The 21,843-nt window shown below is 54.7% G+C and overlaps 12 protein-coding genes across 12 annotated transcripts; 7 read left to right on the top strand and 5 right to left on the bottom strand.

The window, feature by feature from the left end:
- Positions 1-675: 675 nt before the first annotated feature.
- On the bottom strand, positions 676-1,654 carry LTR77_011055 (uncharacterized protein; the record flags this gene model as incomplete). The annotated part of the gene is made up of 2 exons (XM_064808268.1): positions 676-1,106; positions 1,165-1,654. The coding sequence occupies 2 exons, from the start codon at positions 1,652-1,654 to the stop codon at positions 676-678; spliced, it is 921 nt and encodes a 306-aa protein (XP_064653590.1).
- Positions 1,655-1,736: 82 nt separating this feature from the next.
- LTR77_011054 (uncharacterized protein) lies at positions 1,737-2,257 on the bottom strand (the record flags this gene model as incomplete). Its single annotated transcript, XM_064808267.1, has 3 exons — positions 1,737-1,861; positions 1,916-2,045; positions 2,108-2,257. The coding sequence occupies 3 exons, from the start codon at positions 2,255-2,257 to the stop codon at positions 1,737-1,739; spliced, it is 405 nt and encodes a 134-aa protein (XP_064653589.1).
- Positions 2,258-3,047: 790 nt separating this feature from the next.
- On the bottom strand, positions 3,048-4,118 carry LTR77_011053 (uncharacterized protein; the record flags this gene model as incomplete). Its single annotated transcript, XM_064808266.1, has 2 exons — positions 3,048-3,476; positions 3,534-4,118. The coding sequence occupies 2 exons, from the start codon at positions 4,116-4,118 to the stop codon at positions 3,048-3,050; spliced, it is 1,014 nt and encodes a 337-aa protein (XP_064653588.1).
- A 949-nt stretch (positions 4,119-5,067) lies between these two features.
- Positions 5,068-7,384, top strand: LTR77_011052 (uncharacterized protein; the record flags this gene model as incomplete). The annotated part of the gene is made up of 4 exons (XM_064808265.1): positions 5,068-5,785; positions 5,842-6,514; positions 6,564-6,928; positions 6,984-7,384. The coding sequence occupies 4 exons, from the start codon at positions 5,068-5,070 to the stop codon at positions 7,382-7,384; spliced, it is 2,157 nt and encodes a 718-aa protein (XP_064653587.1).
- Positions 7,385-7,845: 461 nt separating this feature from the next.
- LTR77_011051 (uncharacterized protein) lies at positions 7,846-8,438 on the bottom strand (the record flags this gene model as incomplete). The annotated part of the gene is made up of 2 exons (XM_064808264.1): positions 7,846-8,139; positions 8,196-8,438. 2 exons carry the CDS (start codon positions 8,436-8,438, stop codon positions 7,846-7,848), a joined length of 537 nt encoding a protein of 178 aa, XP_064653586.1.
- A 3,531-nt stretch (positions 8,439-11,969) lies between these two features.
- Positions 11,970-12,941, top strand: LTR77_011050 (uncharacterized protein; the record flags this gene model as incomplete). The annotated part of the gene is made up of 2 exons (XM_064808263.1): positions 11,970-12,033; positions 12,103-12,941. The coding sequence occupies 2 exons, from the start codon at positions 11,970-11,972 to the stop codon at positions 12,939-12,941; spliced, it is 903 nt and encodes a 300-aa protein (XP_064653585.1).
- A 438-nt stretch (positions 12,942-13,379) lies between these two features.
- LTR77_011049 (uncharacterized protein) lies at positions 13,380-15,154 on the top strand (the record flags this gene model as incomplete). The annotated part of the gene is made up of 2 exons (XM_064808262.1): positions 13,380-14,093; positions 14,798-15,154. 2 exons carry the CDS (start codon positions 13,380-13,382, stop codon positions 15,152-15,154), a joined length of 1,071 nt encoding a protein of 356 aa, XP_064653584.1.
- Positions 15,155-16,384: 1,230 nt separating this feature from the next.
- On the top strand, positions 16,385-17,059 carry LTR77_011048 (uncharacterized protein; the record flags this gene model as incomplete). Its single annotated transcript, XM_064808261.1, has 1 exon — positions 16,385-17,059. The coding sequence occupies one exon, from the start codon at positions 16,385-16,387 to the stop codon at positions 17,057-17,059; it is 675 nt and encodes a 224-aa protein (XP_064653583.1).
- Positions 17,060-18,059: 1,000 nt separating this feature from the next.
- LTR77_011047 (uncharacterized protein) lies at positions 18,060-18,371 on the top strand (the record flags this gene model as incomplete). Its single annotated transcript, XM_064808260.1, has 1 exon — positions 18,060-18,371. One exon carries the CDS (start codon positions 18,060-18,062, stop codon positions 18,369-18,371), a length of 312 nt encoding a protein of 103 aa, XP_064653582.1.
- Positions 18,372-18,768: 397 nt separating this feature from the next.
- On the bottom strand, positions 18,769-19,179 carry APC11 (ubiquitin-protein ligase Anaphase Promoting Complex; the record flags this gene model as incomplete). Its single annotated transcript, XM_064808259.1, has 2 exons — positions 18,769-18,971; positions 19,032-19,179. 2 exons carry the CDS (start codon positions 19,177-19,179, stop codon positions 18,769-18,771), a joined length of 351 nt encoding a protein of 116 aa, XP_064653581.1.
- A 305-nt stretch (positions 19,180-19,484) lies between these two features.
- Positions 19,485-20,507, top strand: LTR77_011045 (uncharacterized protein; the record flags this gene model as incomplete). Its single annotated transcript, XM_064808258.1, has 1 exon — positions 19,485-20,507. One exon carries the CDS (start codon positions 19,485-19,487, stop codon positions 20,505-20,507), a length of 1,023 nt encoding a protein of 340 aa, XP_064653580.1.
- Positions 20,508-21,225: 718 nt separating this feature from the next.
- On the top strand, positions 21,226-21,827 carry LTR77_011044 (uncharacterized protein; the record flags this gene model as incomplete). Its single annotated transcript, XM_064808257.1, has 2 exons — positions 21,226-21,620; positions 21,692-21,827. The coding sequence occupies 2 exons, from the start codon at positions 21,226-21,228 to the stop codon at positions 21,825-21,827; spliced, it is 531 nt and encodes a 176-aa protein (XP_064653579.1).
- Positions 21,828-21,843: the final 16 nt, after the last annotated feature.

Below are 21,843 nucleotides of genomic sequence, written 5' to 3'. Positions count from 1 at the left end.
GACGGCAACGCCAATCTATGCTGTGCCTCGTCGGCCAAGTGTCTCGTCCTCCCGGCTGTCTATCCGTGCCAGCACTGTGCCACTGTCAATACTCTGTCCCGTCTGACCTGCAGCGGGCTGGAGTTCTCGGAAGTGTCCAGCTCATACCCTGCACCTTGCCTGCATGTCGGTCTGTCCACTTCCGTCATGGAATGTCGCTTCGCGTGTCGAATGTAGTCGCGTCAACGACGGACCTGCATCGGATCTCCATTGTGTCTTTCACTATTGCCCCGTCGATGGGATTCGTTCCTGCAGTCTTTATTGTCCGACGGATTGCGCCGTTCAATACTGTTGGGTCCATGTTGTCTAGACTCCTAGGTTCTAGGTTCTTGGTTCTTTCCGCCTCGGCATTGCCTTGGAAGATGGATCATTGTTGTGCGCGGCAGCGTGACATGAGGGAATTGAGTTATTGTCCCATGATGTTGGCCAAATGCCATAGCGAGCGTGATGGTGTGACTCTATCTGTTGGAAAGCAATGTCGCAGCGAAGATTGGTATACGAATAATTCTATGAATGTCTAATACAAATCGTTCTTATTCATCAACCAGAAGAGATTCGTTAAGCTGCCGTTCCATACTCCGCGCCCTTAAACCATTGATGTATTCGTTACATTCCATTACCTCCAGTTTGGTGACACTACACCACCACCGCTGCTGGTTCTCCAGATTTCTCGTCAACCATCGCAGGAAGCGACTCTTCCTTCGCTACTGGCTCTTCAAACTTCTCATCGACCCTCGCTGGAGATTGCTCCACTACCGCTGCTGGTTCTTCAAACTTCTCATCAACCCTCGCCGGAAGTAGCTCAGCAATAATCAAAGAATCGCCGTAATCCTCGTCGTAAGTTCGAATTTCTCTGATCGTCAACCCTGCACCATTGAGCAGCTTCTCAAATTCATCCTGCTTTCTTTCCTTTGCTGCCAACATTGTCATCATTGCCAAATCCATACTGGTCTGCTTCCATGAAGCTCCCATGTGTGGCATGACAACTTCGTCCAGAATAACGACGGAATCCTGAGCCATAGCCTTGGAGATTTGCGACAGAATCGTCTTTGAAGGCTCGTCATTCCCTAAAAACGATTGATGTCAGCGTAGGACAGGAATTGGTCTTCTCAGATAATCTCTCACAGTTGTGAATAACGTTCCGCAGGTAGTAAACCTTCGCTCCCTTGATCGGTTGCTCCTCCATGAAATTATGGGTCTGCAAGCTGATGTCCATCGAGCTCAGCTCCTCACGATTGCTGATCATATTCTGCACCAGCTCCAAATCCTCCGTGATAATACGTCCCTGCAGGTCCGGACGGTACTTCCGGAACTCGACGCATTGGTGACCAAGACCGCCACCCACATCGCACATCATGACCCGTCCATTCTGAAGGTCCTCGGGCGACATCTCAAACTCTTTTACCGATGTCTGGCCATCCCAGACGCTGCGTTGGCCCATTCGCTGGGCGGCCATGAAGGCTTGGCCTGCTTCGGCGTTCTTGGGGTTGTGTTTGCGCCATTCGAAAACTCGCATGTCGGTATTGTAGGCCAGGTTGAATGGAGCAGAGTCGGTTGGGTTGGCGTAGCGGGTGTTGGACAGGTACTCGGGGATGGCTTGGTAAGCCGGTGTCATGGTGAGAGAGCTGGAGGTTGGTCAGCGTTTGATCAATCAATCGACCGATCGATCTGAGGCCAAGGGAAGGGACCGTTGCGTACTAATGCTTGATGCCGGCAGCGGTGCCAGGTTGAGAGAGGTTGTGAGTAATGGGCGAGGCGGTGAATGTGCCTTGGGGCGTTTGCAGAACCATCTGCTGGGCGGCGTAGAATCCGAGGAGACGGCCTGGTTCGAATCAGTTGGATTCAGCCTCGAAGCTGTATATTTGGTAGAACTTACTGAGGAGTTCTGGCTCAGCACCAGTCTTCGCTGCCAGATCATCGATGCTGAATGCGTCGCCCGAATGCTTGCTCAAAATATCGAACAGTCCAAGATCAATGCCCGTTTGGGCGGTTGCCAGTGGCAAATGCTATCGTCGGAGATACACGTTAGACACTGTGTGGTTGTGTTTTGATCGATCAACAGACTCACGCCATGGTATAGACGTTGCGCGGTGTCTTGCTGCGACTCAAGGCTCCAAGCTAATCGAAGTGCGGCATCATACACCTCCTTCTTCTCTTTCTCACTTTGCGGAGGCTGTCGAGCAAGCTCGTTCAAGCTGTTAACCAAGACCGAAGGCATGGCGACCAATTGATGACGAAGAAGTGTTGCTGGAAACGTTTGTCAAACCGACTGTTGGTGAAGTTCTGTAGAGAGGAAAGGCAAGAGAGAAAGGTTATTATGATCGAATCTACTCAAGGCTGAACGAAGCATATGAACGTTGTTGATCCGGCTACAAGATCACCATCATATATGCCATCTTCAGATGTAAGCTGCAGCAGTACTCCACCCGGCCGCTGTCCTGCAATATCCGTTGACCGACGACCATTGAAGACGTACTCGAGCAGTCGTGAATGCCTGCATCCACCCAAGAAAGAACGCAGGTCGCGTCATAGATCTGCCCGTCGAGTTGCCGTAGTCGTACAACGACGCACCTGAGTCCCCTCCCAGCTGGGCCCTTGGAATCATGGATGTCAGCCCGGCGCTAGCCATTGCGTGTGCATTGGGTTGGGATCTTCGAGTGTTGCCAAAATAAGGTGGTTATCGTTTCCGTTGGATAAGCAGTTTGCTGGAAGGTTGGGATGCAGCCATGCAGTTTGCCGACGACCTACAGCTCCGGCTGAGAGCACGTACCTGAGGTATGATCCACCGTTGACGACGAGAGGGTCCGCGGTACGGCTCATCATGTGTCTTTGAGTTTGTCGATCGTAGGTTTGTTTATTTGCATACTCTGTCGGAATCTGAAGATCAAGCCATTTGCAACACCATATCGACGCAACGATCTTTCGAAGCAAGGGGTATTTCATATGCCATCACCACATCGTACAGACCTAAACCATTCTAGATAGCTCGGAACTAATGCAAATACAGATCACTGAACAGCACAATCAGAGTCCTCCTTGAGCGTAGCACTCGAAGGCAGCCAAATGTCCTCCGCCTTGTCGAGTAACTCCTTTCCACCACTCCCTCCTGTCAAGTCATCGCAAAGATCAAAGTTGAGCCGTCCAGGAGTACCCGTAGATCCCTGTACACACCCTACCGCTCGCCCTTGTACTTTCTTGTCGCAGATACATCGCAGTGCTCCAGCAACAACGTCCGCAATGTCGTTTGTCTGGGCATTGTGCTCCCTGAGTTTCTGCTCCGACTCGCCAGCGATTTTCTTCTTGCTCACGTATGTTGGCGCAAGTAAGTTGGATTGATACTGCGCCATGCTCTGTCGAGGCCATCTGGTAGTCTTCCAGATCGCTCGTACGCCGTGTTTGGAGGCTGCGTAGTCTGTGCCGAACTCGAGACCTTCGTACTACGTGAACGTTAGCACATATCGCATATTCAAATCGAGCAGTGCGTAGGAACTCACCCCTGCCATTGAACAGATGAAGAGAAGCTGTGGGTTGAAGCTCGGATCCAGTCGTTTCGACTCCAGCTGGTTGAAATACCATATCGCCAACGAGGTCGTGTAGTAAACACCCAGAAAGTTGATTTCAAGGACGTTCGTTGGAGGCTTGGGCGGATCAGCGCCAGGTCGATGGTTTCGCGGCAGAGCCGACATAAGCATGTTGTGGGTGACAATGCCAGCCGTAGTCACAACGATGTCCAGCTGGTCGCGAGACCAAGCTACCACTTGCTTGAACGTCGATAACAGCGAATTCCAATCGCCCGAGTCGGTCTTGAAGTAGCTCACACAAAGCCCGCGACCATTCAGATCGGTCTCGGCGGCCTCGCCTGCTTTCGGGTCGCTCCCACAGATGGCGACGTTGGCGCCTTGCTCAGCGAGCGCTGTAGCAATGCCGAGTCCAAGACCAGTTGCCCCATCCTGAACGATTGCGGTTTTGCCTTTGATGACTCCAGTGTCCACTGTACCCTCCAAAGGCTGCGAAAAGTCGATCTTCAGTTTCGTGTTCAACGAGGGCAGGGATATTGCGCTGTCTCTGTTGGAAGCCATGTTGAGTAGTCGCGGAAGCTGAGCTTGAGAGGAAGTGGACGAGATTGATCGATCAATCGGCTATATCAAAAGCAATGCTGACTCGGCGCCAGTGCTGCAATGATGAGTGTAATCGTTCAGTATCTTGACCGGAAGTCGTGACCAAGGCAAACGAACTTCCCCGAAGACGCCCTTGCATGATTGTGAACGACGAGAACGCATCCACGTGAACGGCTCCTCGGGCCCGATACATCATCACATAGCTACAACGAAAATGGTGTAAGTTTACCGGTATCTGGTCCATGCTGCGGAACGACGACCTCCAGTGCGACAAGTGCGACGAGTGCGACAACAGTGCCGCGGCCGGTGGTAGTACCGGATCCCAGTCGATGTAGCCAGCACCTACCTCCGTAGCCGAGTTGGGCAGAACGTTGACGTAGACGATGTCATGTCGCCATCGGAGGCCGCACGAGGCTGAAATGCTGATCGCGCAAGGAGTGGATGCTGCATTGCATTGCACGAAGGGACCGAAGGGGCATATCTTGACGTCCGGATACAGTCAGACGTCGAGCCGTCTGCCAAGCCTCCAACTTCGGGGCTGTTAAACGGCCATTCGCAGGGATCGGGCAGTTCTGTGGAGAATCTCAAGAACTCTGAGTTCCAAATCACCCGCCACGGCCGCACTCTCTTCCAGATACGTCGGAGATGTACCGATTGCTATGTGCTGCAGCTCAGGGTGCCGATCGCAGACCCGACTGGAAGGCTGTCCGTTACGGCTTGCAGCAATCGTCATGGACCATCACACGCCTCTAATTGGGTACGCGGCATGTGGTTGTTGTTCGAGAATGGTAAAGCACAAAGGCTCGATATGACAACCACGTAGCCATTGCTGAATCGGTCTGCTCTACTGGTGCACTACGTTGGAGGATCACTTAAACTACATTCGCCATACCGCTGATCTGGAGAAGTCATGGCCTCCTTATGCTGGAATTGCCGTCGTGAGTCCTCTTCAGAGCGCGAATGCTGGGTATGTGGCAGAGGCAGATCAAAGAACCAAGGCCAGCTCGATGGACAGCAAGACGAGCGAGAGGATGTTCTCCAACAATTCCCAGAGTTCGATGGCTCGACAGGAGACCTCGCCTATGAGCGACGAACGCCATCTTACCTCACTCCCTACACAAGCAAGAGTGCCATGCAATCCGAAGACACCATTGGGAACCACAGGCCCGTCGTCGAGGAATCCTTTCTAGATCCATCCGAATTTTCACCCCAACTAGCTGGCGCCTCTGCGAACCGTCCTTCGGCTGCAACGACTCTGTATCCGAGCAGTATGTGCGACTTCGACTTCACAGATGATGGCGGACCCGTCGTTTCGTTCATCAAAACGTCCGGTGTGCCTGGAGATCCCAAAGCTGCGTGGCGGCATTCGAGGTTTGGATCGATTGAGATCATTCGATCCAAGGAGCGTTCGGGCGAGGAAGCACCAAAAGATGCGAAGCCACCTTCCGCCGCGATCGATGTGCGAGGTTGGCGACGAGGATTACTTGTCGCTTCTGTACTGGCTGGCATGTTCCTAGGCTTCCTGGATACGACGATTGTATCCGTGGCCTTGCCCAGTATTGCGAATGACTTTGACGACTACGCTCTATCAACCTGGGTCGTGACGGCTTACCTCCTGACATATATGGGTGAGTGCACTGCTTTCTTAGTACGGTCGACTTCCCATGTGCTAACGTGGTTCAAGCCTTCGCGATAATTATCTCCCGCCTCAGCGACATCTTTGGCCGCAAAGCCATCGAGATCGCCTCCTTCATCATCTTCATGATCACCTCCCTCGGCTGCGCCGTCAGTCAGAGCATGGTCGGACTCATCGTCTGCCGAGCTCTCCAAGGCATCGGTGGCAGTGGACTGTACTCCATGACCATGATCATTGCCCTCAACGCCGTTCCGCCGGAGAAGAATGGACTGGTGGCTGCGGCGATTGGAGTTACCCTGACCATCGGCGGCGTCGCTGGACCGTTGATCTCTGGTGGTATCTGCAGTACTACCACGTGGAGGTGGATATTCTATATCAACTTGCCTCTTGGGTGTGTTGCTTTGGCGGCTTTCTGCATTGCGTGGCCGAAGGACAACAGCCCGAAGAAATTCACCAAAGCCGCGTTCAAGAGCATCGACTTTGCTGGGAGTATCTTGCTGCTGGCGGCTTCCATTCTGCTGGTCTTCGCCATGCAAGAAGCTGGGACGTATGTGCTCGCGTGGGACAGCGGTGCGATTGGAGCTTGCCTGACACTGGTTCCGGTGTGCTTCCTGGCGTTCATCGGGTGGCAATGGTTCTTGTCCGAGCACCCAGACTGGACTATCCAGGTTATCTTCCCGGTCAAGGTGGTCACGCAGAGAGTCATTGGAGGCACAGTCATGTAAGGTTCCCTTCACGGCACTATCGCTGTGGCTAACAAGATGCACTAGGTCGACTCTCCTGTCAGGATTTACATTCTTCATCGCAAACATTAGCCTGCCCCAACGATTCCAGATTGTCGACGGAAGCAGTCCAATCATCGCTGGTCTGAAGCTGCTGCCACTGCTATTCTGCTCCTCCATCGGCTCCATCATCACGGGCAAGCTGAGCTCAAAGCGAAACAATACCGCCTACACTTTAATCGCCGGCGCGGTCCTCCAGCTGATTGGCTTTGGCTTGATGATCAGCCTTGGAAGCACAAGTCCAACACCGAGCAGCGTCTACGGCTTTCAAGTACCGTTGGGCTTGGGGGTGGGTCAGATAATGAGCTCGGTGACGATGTCGGTGCAATTCCAGTCTGAGCCGAGATGGATAGGTATGCCCTTTGTAACATCTCCGCAGTATCAAATCCATGCTGACGAGTATTCAAGGTGCTACCCAAGGCGCTCTCACACAAATGCGAACCTTAGGTGGCAGCATCGGTCTCGCTGCAGGCGTCATCGTTTTCAACCAAAACCTTCGCGGCTCCACCGCCTTGAACCGCGCGCTCACGCCGTCAGAGCTGAGCACCCTCTACCAGTCCCCGTTGGCAGCCGAGCAGTTTCCGAAAAACGAGCAGCAGCTGGTCTCCAGGGTCTACGCCGATGCGTTTACATCTGAGATGCAGACGGCGACGTACATCGCTGCAGCGTGTCTGTTGTTCAGTTTACTTACGTGGCAGCGGAATCCGCCTTTCAAGGGACCGCCTGGCGCTGGGAAGGCGAAAGAGAAGGAGGAGGCACAACCAGCGCAAGAGATGGAAGATAGTGAGAGCAGGACTGGGGACGTGTGATCTCCCTAGTCCATGAGCTTGTGGAGGTTGGGACTTGGATACAGCTCGTTGCTGTCGACGGACGGCTGATTTGTAGATGCATGTAAAAGCACAGCCAATACAGTAATGTCTTCATCCTATCAATGGAGTGTGTTTGGAAAGAATTGCGTAAACCCACCACACCCTGAATGCTTCCCTAGTTTGTGGTTCACCCGCGTATCTCTTGATGATTTTCGCGCCAGCCAAACATCGTCGTGTTACAAATGAACCAACAAACAATATAAACTGTCGCTGTAGTCGATTGTTGCCGATCTCCATGCTCGATTAGTGAAGGTATGCGTACTAACAGCTTTAACAACGGTCAGGCTGTGGTAGACGTAGGAGGAACGGAGAACGTTGGAAACGGTGATGATTTATCAGGTCCTTCATTCATGATACTAAATCCAAACTACAAATCGACCAAATCAACAATAACACCCCTCCTAAGCCCCGTACTGAGTCCCGTTGGCGTAAAAGATAGTATAGCCAGTGTCAAGCGCAGCAGCGAAGCTGTTGAACTCGAAGTTAACCATCGTGAGCTTGCAGTCATCGTTCGTCGTGAGCAAATGGATGCCCTGCACCGGGTACGCGCCACTGCCGAAGTTGGGGGAGATCCATAGCCAGGTGACTTTGTTGCAGTCTGTCACGTAGACGGCCTGGGTCTCGGTGGGGAATGGTGGGTTGTTCTGCGACTCGTAGATCCAGTCTCTCTTGGTTGCGACAGTCAAGCTGCCGAGCTGTTGCGCTTTGTCAGTCACAGGGCGGGTGGAATTGCGAGGTGGTGTTTACGTACAGGAAGGCCTCCGAGCTGGTTCGCGGAGTCGGACTGCTCACTGTAGCCTTTGGCGGCAATGGCGCGAGCAGTCTTCACAGGACCGCCCAAGTCGGATGGCTGGCCGGCGATGACCGCAGCGTATCTGGCGACCAAAGTCTCGGCCTCAGACTGGGAGATGCATTTGTTGTGGTGGCCTCCGTGGTGCGGCGCTGCGACGGCGAGCGAGGCAATAGCGCTCAAGACGGTGAAGAAGGACTTCATTTTCGTGGTTGGGGTAGGAAGCTGTGGAAGCGGAAGTGAAAGTGTGAGGGACCTTGAAAGTGAATGAATGGGTTGTCGTCGCGAGAGTGAGCGCGCAGAGACAACAATGTGCGGTTGCGAGGGCGAGTGAGAAAGACTGAGTGGAACCTTGCGTTATTTGACCTACCCTCGTGGGACAATGGTAATTATATGCATTGTTCCGCCTTTCCGCTGCGGACTGCCCTCCAACCCGATTTGTCTGTGCTGCGAACCTGGACCAAGGTTGACATTAGGCTTGTGTGCCGCCTCCCGTCCAGGAACAAGCAAGATTTGTATTCATATTTCTCCGCAAACGTTGCATGAGCTCGATTGGGGCCGCCAAATCCCCACGTGTGTAGCTTTCGAGCCCCGCCACCACGTCTGGAAGCCCTCGGGCTGATCTGGATTGACAACGCGATTGACGGGGTTGCTTTAGGCGAACAGAAATGCATGTAAGATGTGGCCGATCAATGATAGGTGGAGTAATATTGACGGCAGACCATACCAATCGCTCTGATCGTACATGCGAGCCTGGGCGACACAGGACGTCATAGACTTGATGGATATGGATGACAGCCTCCAACTCTGCGGACATGATGCCTGCTCATGCATGAAGTACCAGCATCAATTGGGTGGAGAACTTCATCATCCCTGTACTACGTGCGTCTGCCTTGCAGCGGAAATTCGCAGGCGAACTCTATGCACGACAGCCAAGAAGGCTGAAGAGGCATTTCAGCCGCACGATGCGTTGGGTGGATTTGATGCCGCCTCACGCGCTTGGCTTGGAGTTAGCGGATGCGGGCGCCTGCAGCGACAGCGATGGCTTTAGCCCTGCACCGCTCAGCCGTCTTCGTGGTGATCGAAAGCGGTCTTGGACGGTACCTGTAGGAGGTACCTCCGGTTTGAGAGCTCCTCTCAAGGTACGAAGAGACTCCGATTGATTGATTGAAGATAGTATAATAAACATCCACTCGCATTGAAACGTTATCGTAGTTATCACCCCTTTCTCTCCATTCTTGGAAGAAGCATGTCGATATGCCAGTGATAAGATATGCCGCAGGCATCATTGATGCTGAAATTCGATCGCCGTTGGAAGTATCCGCGAAGGTCGGTGCTGAGAGCCTGCCTTCGTCTAGCCGCACGAACGTATCCGCCATAGATGGTCGGCCACACACCTTGCACCGCTCATCGACCGCCGCTATGATGCACTCCGGACTGAGCGGGAAACAGCGACGACATCTCGGGTAGAGAGGGGAGTTGCGGAAGTGTTTATTGCCTCGTCCGATTGGCCATCTGTCGCGTACCGTGGTCTCAGTGCATACTCCAGCGCGATTCGGTTGGCGACAACAATGGTGAACAGCCTCTCTGTGTTGGACTGGCCGTACCTGAGGCATAGAGCAGGGCAAGAGCAAGCCGCAAGCTTCTGGTTTGCTTCATCGTGTCTCCTCGCGAAGAAGGCAGCCGCATGCTGCGACAGGTAAGCATTGAGTGACAATCGCCTCGGACAGTCTTTTACGATTTTGCGACGTTTTCAGCATTCTCGCTTTCCTGACTCTGCTCGAGTCAAGGCCAATGGCTGGCTGTCCGGTCGCGCTCGTTCGAACCTCCATCTTGCAGTAACGGCACGATCAGCTCGTCTTTACGCTCAAAGATTCAAGAGAAAGAAGGAAACCACACCTTGCTCGAGCCTCCGGCGTTCATGGAGCTGGTATGAGTGCGCTCGCCACAGCGGGATGTAGGTGGGCATCTTGGTCAGGCTGGGTATATCGTTGCACGCTCTGTCACACCTAGTCTTTGCCGCGAACATCCAGCCGCTGGTCGGGAGGTCTGCACCCAGCATGAAGGGCCCTGGGTCTCAGCATGAGATGACCGGTTTCTCTCGCATGCTGAGTGATTAGTCTTTGCCAGCGACTCCTGCTCGCCGGCCGTTCGCATGCTTAGAACATAACCAGCTCTGCGACTCTAAAGGCTGTTGGCGACCTTCCACAACCTCACCTGAGGTCGACATAGAGTATCAACGGTCTTGGTAACTGTTAAATCTGGTCTTGATTAGCACTAAGTAGTCTGTTCTCCTGGGACGGGACACGAGTCATCTTAGCGCCAAGCTTTGGTAAAGATCCACTCCTGCTTTCTTTCGACATCACTTCCAAACTCCCAGTTCTCTCTCATCTTGTACGAAGCACCTCATCGTCGACTCGTTTGTGCAGAGAAGGGTGGCTCAAGTCACAAGAGCTCCTCCAGAGGTCAGGGACGTCGATTGGGCGCCTCCTCAGTCGCAGCCCAGCGTCACTTGCGAGCCTTTGCGGTATCACTGCTGGAGAGCCGCTGCTGGAGAGCCTGAAGCCGAGCAGAACGTGCCCAGCATTTGCTCAACCGATTGGTCTACTAGAGATGGCAGCAATGGTGCGGAGAGCGTAATCTTCTCTGCTACGGCGAGTGTGGAAGTGCCTCTGCAGTGGAATGAGCGCCACCCGCAGCCTCCGCTGGGCGGGCTCAGCGGAAGGTTGACGTTGACTGAAGCGAGTGTCTATCTTGAGATGCCTCAACAACATGAGTTGCCGCTTCGGCCCCACGGGCTCAACATGCCTTTCAGCAAATCTTGTCCAAAGCAGAGCACGAGTATCTTTCTGATGCAAGCCACCTTCTCTTCGTGCGGTTGGCATATTGACAGCACAGCGGGCAGGATCGGGACAATGCAGGGCATGCGAGGCATTCGCTCGAACCGACGAGGCTCGCTATTCGCGGATATCCCACGGCCTCACACGGACATCGTAATACGATGTGGCCTCCATCTGGACCCCCAGGCCGTCTAGCGCGGTGCAGTGGTGCATGCCTCGAGAAGACGCATTCATACTAACGTGCTGATGTGCGAAAGGCTGTGCTTGTGAAGAACCATGCATAGACAAGCTGGAGGGTTGTGAGCGTTACTTTGGTACATGCAAGACTCTGCATCTAGCCGAGCCTTGTCACCTCCGCACTCTGGTTGATTCTGCGTCCAGACCCTCACGATGTTTCTTGCATATCTGAGGTTGTCGGGGTCCACATCACTCCATGGTTATATTTCGCCACACTTCTACATTCCAGATTCCGCGACAAGTCCAGACCTTGGGAGCATCAATCTAGATACCATGGATCTCTCAATCTGGAAACCGTGGATCCAAGGTGGAATGTTTTGCTAGTGCCTCCTACTGAAAGAGCTGCACAGTGCAGCCTTCATCAACATCGCAATCTTGTTTCTCCCAAGTAGGGACGTCTACTCGCTGGTGCTGTTCCCTTCAAGCCCAACCTTGAACTTGCGCGCGTTCAATTTGCCTCGCTGGAGCTCAAGCCTCACTGGAGCTCAAGCCTCACAATTTCGAAGCGCCACCAGTCCGCAAGGCAACAAGGCAGGAAAATTGTGCAGCGAATCGCAACCCACCACGCTTCGGTTGGGCTTTTGCTGCATCGTCCATTCGCTTCTACTGTTCATTATTTAGTACAAGATGATATGCTGGGTAAGCGTTATTGCTGCGAATGGCCGCCTCGCAAGGGAGAAAGGCTTCGAGCAAGCGGAGTTCCAAGGCAGGTTTGCTGAAGTGTTTGTATATGTTTGTCCACCCTTTTGTTTCCTTCTTTCGTTTTGATGGTAAGATGTCCTCGTCATTAGTCTCGACCACAATTGAAGTCACCGTTTCAGACCAGGAGTTCAAGCTATACAAGAACATCTTGACCAAGCAGACTAAGCTATCTCGAAGTAGTACCGAGCCGCTTCCTGCAATCATGCCACGAGACTCGCCGGCTTCCTCATGCTACAGCGGGCAGAGTCGACAAGGCTCTTCATACAGGCCCGCCACTTCTACCGCACCAACATCTCGATCTCGGATGTCCCGTACCAGCGTCCGAGCCTCTCGGCAGATCCCATCGTTCTACAACGCGGACTGCGGCGATAGCGTCTGTGGCAGCACAACAAGCAACATGACCGGCTTCCGCCGCACGCTCGACGTCCCAGGCATGCCAGAGTCCGACTACTTTACCATTGGCGCTTCAAAGTGGGACCGGCGACCTGAGTATGTCGGTCGTGTCCGGGCTCCTGGCAGAAGCACTTCGAAACGCAGCAGTTCGTACACAGCTGTCGCAAGTGAGAATATACAGCAGGAGTCTGCGAGGCATACCGGTGCGCCATCGAGCATGTCGCGGCGAACGTCCGACTCTTTTGTGACTGGTCGTGGTCGCGAACTTGTGAGATACACCGGCGGCCCACAGCCTTTCGCTGAAGAGCCGGATCTTGATGCCGAGACGCTGGGACCGGAAGACTCGATCAGTAATGTTTCCACGCAGAGGTCGGGGATGTCAAGACGAATGACGGGTGGTCCACGTACTCATCAACCAGCGAGGAGTTTCTCCTATGCTGGTGGTGAAGGCATGTCGGCCTATGGAGGATCAAGAACTGGTGGAAGGCTGATTGAGTACCGGATCATCGAGAGAAGACCGGGAAGGGCTGGCTGATGGGGTGGTCTCACTCCATGGAATGGTGATCTATAACAACGACAGCTTGGCGGGGCCTCAGTAGCCTGGAGTTCTTTGGATGGAGGATCAGGTTCGTTTCCGTCAAGGAATGGCTCTGTGGTGAGCCTGACAGTCTTGTGCTACGTTCGTACACACTTTAATTGTTGTCAGGAAGGCATTCACGGGTGCCAAAGCCGATAATTAATCTTCTATTTCTTCTTAAACCAAATCATAAATAACAACGTCCAAATCCACCTCTTACTATCGGCACCCTCCATTCGCACGGAGAACTTCAACGGGTTGCCTCCAAAACACGTCAAATCCTTCTGCTGCTCCTTAGCGGAGAGCTGTAAGAGAAGGCAATCACATCACAGACCCAGAAGTCAAGGCGCCTTACGGACAAGGTCGACAACTCCGGCGTCTCCGGACAGCATTGTCATGGAGTCTCGAGCCAACGAGCGGCAAAGTACGCACGAATACATGAGTCCTGAAGTGAGCCGGCGACATGGGGACAGACAGCTCAGCAGTTTTGATGACGGTGCTGCTGAACGGTCGAATGGGGAGGACACTCAGCAGCATCGGCGGTATGAGAACGAAAGAAACGATCCCGCGGTAGCAGAACAGCGATGCGACTGTTGTCCCGACGCTGACCATCCTCTGGACGAGTCCAACAATTGGCCATGTTACCTACAGTACTGCACACGGGATCCAGATGCCCGTCCTATTCTACCCCTACACGACGCTCTGGACGATGCAATCACGAAAGCAGACAGCGACGTGCATCAACTGGTCACTGCATTCAACGACCAGCGACGGTCACTGGAGCTCGCCAACAGCACGACCGCCAGTGTCGACGACATGAACTCTGTCCTCGCTCGTGTGTCAGCGTCCATGACAGAAATGCGGCATCGGATGAACGAGTTGATGGCCGTCGCCAACGCTGAGGCTGCGGCTGCTGTCGGAGATGGACCTCCCCCAGATACAGAAGGACTCTACACGATGAATAGCAGTATTCACAATGCGACGAAGCTGCCAAGACAACATCGTGTGAGGCAATGGTTCGATGATGTGAGGTTCTGGGTTCAAGGCGTCGGATGGAGTCGTGAGAGCACCAGGACAGTCGACGACCTGCCCTATCACAAACGCATGGGGGTATGTTATACAAGGTCGACTGATGGTCTGCCTATCTAGAGTTATGAATCTATAGACAACACCTCCGGCCTGGTAATATTTTCGCGCAGACACGGTAACATATCATTCATACAATGTTGATGTCTTCCAACGCTGCGGGCGCGGATGACATTCACCACGACAATTGGAGGGTTCAGAACAATATTCCTCATTGCCTACTGACACCATTGCATGACTGCTGTCAAGGTCTTCGACGGTTGTATAAGTGCAACCGCCTGCGCCAGAAATCAGCCACTCTTCTCAACATACAAGCCACCACACTCTGACGCTTCACCACCCTTCCAACACCGCCCACGACAGATTATCCAGCACCACTCAACATGAAAGACAGCTATCATTTTCTCGACAGGCCAGACCGAAGAGACGACCGACCTAGCACTCAACAGCCACAGCGTGACAGATCGACTTCGCCGGCGTACAACATGAGCCCAAATGGTATTGTACCGGTCGAGATAAGATGTGACTGCTGTCCAGATGCGGATCACACCCCTCCCCAGAGCCTGGCCGACAGTATGGCTTTTGTTCGTCAGCGCCAGAGGCGGGAAGCAGCTGCCGAGACTCGCAAGAGCACCGAGCGTGTGCCGAGTCAGCTCAACCAGCATACAACTCAGACGGATGTCAAAACCTCCACAGCCAATGGACATGGCGACATATATCGATACTAGGGCAAGAGGCGACAGAGCCAGAACGTCAACGCTGTGGACCAGCTGGCCATGGCGATCAAGTATGACAAGGCCGGTGAATTTGAAGTCGACAGAACCTCCGGGGACACGCCTGGAGATTCCGAACGGAGCACTGGTGGAGCCGTGCAGGACCAAAATCAGTCTCCGCTATCTCAGCACTCCTCAATTTCCGAACATGATGCTGCAGATGGCGCTGAGGACATCTCAACCTTCCACCAGGCCTTGCAAGCGCTTCCAGGGGATGGAGAGGACCTCCGACCGAGAGGGACTTCTCCAGGCGGAAGTCAAACTTCCATTCGCACGAACGCCAGCTCCAGTGTGGGAGGGCGTAACGACTAGGTCAAAGATCGGGGTGAAGACAGTGATGAGCTGACGTTCTGGATGAAGTATCTGCTCAACAACGGTTAAAGGTGGGAGACCTACTGCATTCTGGTAGCCTGCTGAAATCCTTTGGAGGTAGCCAGTAAGCTCAACTCTCATTGTGAAGCCTTAATAGCTATCAAAGCTCTGTCCTGAAGGGGATATAATCAGATGCGTTGTGGAATGCCTTCGCAACAGATCCAACAGTACAGTCGTCTGTCGCACGATTGACCGGTGTAGCCGTACACTGAAGCGTCAGACTATGTGTGACTGAATAGCTTGCTGTGTCCGGTGTCCAGCTGCTGTACGATGCTTTGCCCACCTGCCGTACGACTCCAGCGCATCCGTCGAGCAGTCATGCCCGAGTCGAAACACAGCAAACATGGCCCTCTTCGGTTGAATAAGAGAAGTCAAGATACGACCTGCAGCTATTTCCCTCTTTTAAACCTTCAAGATATTCTCACGGTATTAGCTTCCCGTGCAGCTTGAGTCGACCGAAGTCGACATGCCCGGCTTATGGAAGAAGATACTACTCGGCACCCAAGGCCCCATAGGCCACAATGCTCGAGGCGATTGGAAAGAAACAAACCAGCCACCAGCGATTGGGCCGCTTGCAGCTCTCGGGCTACCACTAGCGCAAGGCCACACCACGAAAGAAACCAACCAAGGGTTAAGGAGGGCCACAAGAGAAGTTGTCGGGACAGGCGATACACAAAAGCTGCCTCGGCCAGTCCTGGGTCCAACAAAGGTGTTCGGCTGTCCTCGTCCTCAGGGTCATGTCTATTTCACGGAAGAGAAGGAGAAGTCCAGTCGGCACAAGAAGTCTTCAAGAAAGCATCGAGGCCGCAAAGATGATCAGGGTCGTCGGCGTGATGACTCTCCAGGAGTCGGATTTCCCTGGGAGTAGCAGGCCGCGCGCTGGGTTCCCAGGTGGTGGGCTCCCAGGTGGCCGTAGCCAAGCGCTCAGTCTTCTGCCAACGAGTCGTTAAGTGGACCGACTGGCAGCGGCGAGGGAGATAGTAGTGGATCTCAAGCAAGTACTCCCGAATGACTGACAAACAGGAAGCATCAGAGGCTAACGATTGTACAGTCAACAGCAACTTCCGATAGGCGGCCAGAGCCGGCGGGCGAGTACAGGAGACCATATCGGGGCCAAGATGTGAGAACCGCAGGCTGGACCCAGGCCCACCGCGGATAGGCCGGTAAGCAATGGCAAACACCATAGAAGACATTTTCACGACTCTAATGGTAGAGATAGCCGTGGGCATGGGTCTCCAGGCGATAAGCCGAGACAATCCGAGCGAAGTCACCATCACAGCCGGAGGTCGGATCGTGACGAGCGGAGGCACGAGAAACCCGATAAGAGTCATACGCATCATTCTTCCCGAAGGCAAGATCGAGATGAGGACCACCGCAGGAGTCACAGAAAGCACTCAAGCCGGACTGGTTCGCCAGAACATCGCAGAAGCCAACGGAGGCACACAAAGGCAAGTAAGCACCGTAACCACCGTTCTTCCCAAGAAGAGCACCGGAATGATGGCCACCGCAGGAGCTATAGGAAGTTGTCAAGCGAGACTGGTTCGCCAAATCATCGCAGAAGAGGCCATCGCTCACGCCATGAGCCTAGAAATCGACGAAGCCCCCGGCGGCAGAGAGTGCGCTTTGAGGACGGCGGGACGCCTGAAGAGAACGGTAGGCGAGGTGCAGCGGCCGCAGAGGAGCGACACGACGAACCGCCATCACGGCAAGCTGAAGTCCAGACGGATTCTGAGGACGAAAGGGGTGATCCTGCTAGAGACAGTCCTGCTGGCGACCCGGAGCTTGTCGATAGGGTTGAGGAGCGTGTTGAGGAGCTTCTTCGGCATCAAGATCTACCAGCAGTAGAAGATGAGCGCAATGATGAGGGCGAGTCGCAAGATGATTATAGATCTACCAGTATGCCAGACCGATCGGATAATGAGGTAAATCCTGACAACGAGGAGCATCCGCACCCAGAACTTTTCAGGGTGCCAGAGGCCCGCCCAGGTAAATGAAGGCAGGATGTCTTTGACCAACAATCGTAATCCGCCCGAAGGCGTACCAAACCCCGGCACTGAGGATGTCGACAACGCTGTCGATGCAAGTTCACCGTACCCACCATCGGTATCAAGGAGCAGGGCACAATCCGAGCATTCTCATCAAAGTAGTCGTCAATTTTCTCGGGAGGTCTCCGCAGGCGTGCGACGAGCTTCAGTATCTCCATGTCCCTCGCTGTCGCTGGAACTCTCGCCAGACCAGGTAGGTGACGAAGTAAGAAAGTCGCGGAGCTCGGCGGAGCGAGATGTAGGCCGTGCCGCAAGTTTGAGAGGCGGACAGGGCTCGATGTCTTCCGGCTTCAATGTACCGCAGCGATCGCAGGCAAGTAGCCGCAGTTCAAGCCGTAGTAGCTATTCATCGAGTGACTTGGTCCTCCGGCCAGGGGAGTCGATCGTCGTGGATATGCCATCCAGGCGGCAGTAGCAAGGAGCAAGACGCTTGGTGAGGGTGGAGCTCGTGACGCAACGCCAGTGCTGAGCAGTGATGGTGCAGAGGTTACGGTAGGTTGAGCCTCAGGGAGTGCTGGGCTGAAAGGGTGGCCGTGTCCAGTGTCCATCTGCTGCACGGAGATGAGTGCTGTACTCTCGCCGTGTGATTCTAGTGAATGCGTCGAACACTTATTCACCACTCCACCGCCAGCAGATATGGCCAATGGCTGGTATAGAGGGACCCATGGCCATGACCTCTTGTGTACTTACCACACTACCGAACACCACTCCAGAAAATCAACACACCGCCAACACTTCTGGAATCATCAGCTGGAAAGAAAGAGGAACACGCTGGTCAACCTGTACACCACACGAACAAAATGTCCTCCTCAACCCCTCGCCGTTCAAGCCGCACCTCCAAATCCGACGGCAAGAAGTCGAACCAGTCCCCAAAACCACCCGCCATCGGCCCCCTCACCGCTCTCGGCTGTCCACCAGCGCAGGGCCACACGTCGAAGCGGACCGACAAAGGCCTAAAGCGATCTGAACGAGAACTCATCGGGACCATCGATAGCGAGAGGGAGCCACCGCCGGTCTTGGGTCCTACAAAGGTCTTCGGATCCCCGAGGCCCCAGGGTCACATTCACTTTGCAGAGAAGTCGTCCGGCCGGCGCGAGAAGTTGAAGCGTTGAAGTCGTAAAGATGATGGGGGACAGCGTGTCGATCGGGGGTCGGATGATGCGACGTCCAGCGGACAGGCGGGGGATCGGGGTAGAGATGGTGGTGGTTCTCGATCGAGCCGCCGCAGCTCGGAGAGGGAGGGAGAAGCGGCAGCAATACGCGATAGCCGGAGTATTTTCGTGGACAAACTTTTGGTTTGAAGTCTGCGGTACTCTTCAGTATGGCACGTCGGGGGTATTGAGGTCAGTGGTTCTATACCTTGGTAGATAGCTCTGTGTAGCGTGCTCATTAACACCCGCGCCCGTCATAGCATCCCTCTCTCAGCGCCTTGCTTATCACACGGGTCTACCGAAACTCGCTCGCCTCCTAAAGCTTCGTCATCGAGCGCACACACATGCCACTCCCACCTCAGCCTGTCGCCCCAGCACTCCCCGCCGCCTGCGCCCTCGTCACCCTCGCCTCGGGCGTCCTGACCTGTGGACTCGCCGGCGCATTCGCGATCTTCTCCTTGAACACCTGCCGACACATCGGACACTTGCCCTGGCTCGCCTCGGACGCGATCCAGTCGCTGATGCAGTGCATGTGGAAGCAGTGGGTGCAGGCGCCGATGACTGCATATCCCCATCAGCAAAAACACACGCATGATATGAGGGAAGACTTGGGTGATTTACTGATCGGACAGTCTTCACCAGGGTACTTGCACTTCGCACACGTGCCTTCGAACTGCACGCGGCAGATGCCGCAGGTGTCGTCGGCTTCGGCTGGGAGATCCCATTTCCATTCCGCGACGGCGGTGTAGGATGTGTAGGTCACTTTCATCTTGGCTTCATCTTCTTGCAATGGTGTTGGAGTGGTGGTGTGGTGGTGTTGTAGGTGGTGATGAAGTTGAAGGCGCGTTTGGCACTACCGCCCGAACAGGAAAGAGCCCTGCATGTGGAAAAGTGGGGCACGAAACCTTAGCTCTCGAAGCTCTGCCTCGACGCGCATTCCTGGGAAGCAGGCCTGCAATCTGCAACACCTCCTCTTCTTGCGCCGATCAAAAGAAAGCATAGATAGCTTGCACAGCTGCCGCAGACATGTACGTCGACACCCTGCGATAACCAGACCCATCCACCTTCGCGACCATGGCGACAACAACACTCCTCTTCCGCCGGAACCTCCTTCGACCCAGCGCATTCGCTAAGCCAACAACCTACAGGGCTACGCGATTCCAAAGCACCCTCCCCCACGATCGCACCCTCATTACGCCCGCCGAACTCGACGCCGCGCTCAAGTCCAATGCTCCGTCTAAACTCTCCACAGCCCCTAAAACAGTCCCAGTCTGCGGGACATGGTTCCTCCCCAACGATCCACAGAAGCGCAACGGCTACGAAGTATTCAAGAAAGCGCACATCCACAACGCGCGCTTCTTCGACCTAGACAAAGTCGCCGACACCTCTAGCCCGTACCCGCACATGCTGCCTTCGCCGGAAGTGTTCCAGGAAGCGATGTGCGACTTGGGGATCAACCGAGACGACACAGTGGTAGTCTACGACTCAGCGGAACTAGGCATCTTCTCCGCGCCGCGGGTGGCATGGACGTTCAAAGTGTTCGGACACCCGGCGGTGTATCTGCTGAACAATTTCAAGCTGTGGGTGGAGCAGGGGTATGCGGTGGAGGGAGGCGAGCAAGGGAAGTTCGAGCGGACGCAGTATCCGACGCCGCAGCTAGATGGGAGTAGAGTGTCTGGGTTTGAGGATGTGAGGAATGTGGCGTTCGACCATAATAAGGAGGGTAGGGAGGATGTGCAGATACTGGATGCGAGGCCGGGAGGGAGATTTAAGGGTACCGATCCGGAGCCTAGGCCTGGATTGTCGTCAGGGCATATGCCGGGCGCTGTGTCGATACCTGTACCCGAGCTGTTGGATCCGGAGACCAAGGCGTATCTGTCGCCGGAGCAGTTGAGGAAGGTGTTTGAGCAGAAGGGCGTGGATCCGAATAAGCCCGTTATCTCGAGCTGTGGGACTGGCGTGACAGCGACGGTGATTGATACAGCCCTGGCGGAGGCAGGGTACGGTGATGGCGTGCGGCAAGTCTACGACGGCAGCTGGACGGAGTGGGCACAGCGTGTTCAAGCGAGCGAGAACCTGATTGTGAAATCGGAATGATGGAGTGGCATGGATTTGAGCGAACGGCGTTAAGCATGATACCCTTTCCTCGCGCGTACGTAAGTGTAGCACCTTCGAAAAATCCTTCACCGTTCCTTGCGCACAGCGTAATGATCACAGAACACGCTTCGTCTTACCACCGCCACAGCCCTATCGCCCTCGGACGAGGTCGAGGGTGGTACAAGCTCCACAGCAGAATCTTGGAAACATCCCGAGCCGGTGCAACGTGTGCGACGTCCTCGCAGTCGACCGCCTCCAAACGGCTGCTATCGGACCCAGGAGCCATGACGTTGGAGTGGAAGTTTTCGTCTGCGCGACGACGCCTTCTTTCAACGGCGCTAACGGTCGTCTTAGGGGTTGCCTTGGCCTCGTATTCTGCTGTTACAAGTCCAGTGATAGATCCCGAGGTGGGTGGAAGAAAGGCGGTGGGTGGCCTCTGTACATCACTCCTGCCTCTTGATCAGCCGTGCCCAGCCGACAGACGCGTGGGCTCGGTGTAAAAGGCGATCACGTCGCGATTCTCTGTAAGTCTGTTATAGCATCTTCATCGTCCTGAGGTAATCTTCCCTCCTACTTCTACCTTACTCGTCTACGAGGGCTTCCTGAGATTATACTCCGAACTGAGACCGCCTCTTTCGAGACAACCACCGCCGCCAGGCCGTACATACCAGGAACACTTCGTCTCGCCACTTCAGCAAACCCAACAACAACCAACAAGATGTTCGCCTTCCTGGCCCTGTTCACCACCCTCCTCGCTTTGACCACCGCCCTCCCCAGCCCCCTCACCTTCGCCAAATTCGGCGCCCCCATCCACTCCCTCGCCGCCGTCACCGCCAACTGCCCCCACAAACTCTTCAACTGCCCCTGGCTCCTCACCGGCATCACAATCTACAACCCGCCCGCGCCCCCGGAAGCCGCCACCCCCTGGGTCCGCTTCAACTTCATCGACTACAACCACCGACTGCGCCTGGAGACGGTGTGTTACGGGGACTTGGTGAACGGGACGACGCAGGGGGGATATGTGCTTTGCGCGGATGATCGGGTGGCGTTTCAGTTGGTGGGAGGGCCGACCGGGCGGACGATGATGGTGGAGAGGGTGTATCGGGATCGGTGGTATGTCTTCTGTTCTCTCGTTCTCTTTATGATGGGTGGGGTGGGGTGGAACAGTGCTGACGGGATGATAGTCTCGGAGAGCCGCCATACAACTACGGCACGGCGTTCGGGCAGAACAACCTCTCTATGCCGGCTTCTCTTCCTAGCACGGCCGGGGGTCTGCAGGTGCAGGATCAGATGTTCGTTACGATCACGGGGATGGCGTAAGTTCAATCTTCACCGC

The sequence above is a fragment of the Saxophila tyrrhenica genome, assembly GCF_035928015.1.
Source record: "Saxophila tyrrhenica strain CCFEE 5935 chromosome Unknown scaffold_30, whole genome shotgun sequence".
Lineage (NCBI taxonomy): Eukaryota > Fungi > Ascomycota > Dothideomycetes > Mycosphaerellales > Extremaceae > Saxophila > Saxophila tyrrhenica.
The sequence above is the reverse complement of the archived record's forward strand: the minus strand, read 5'-3'. Positions and strand labels throughout refer to the sequence as shown.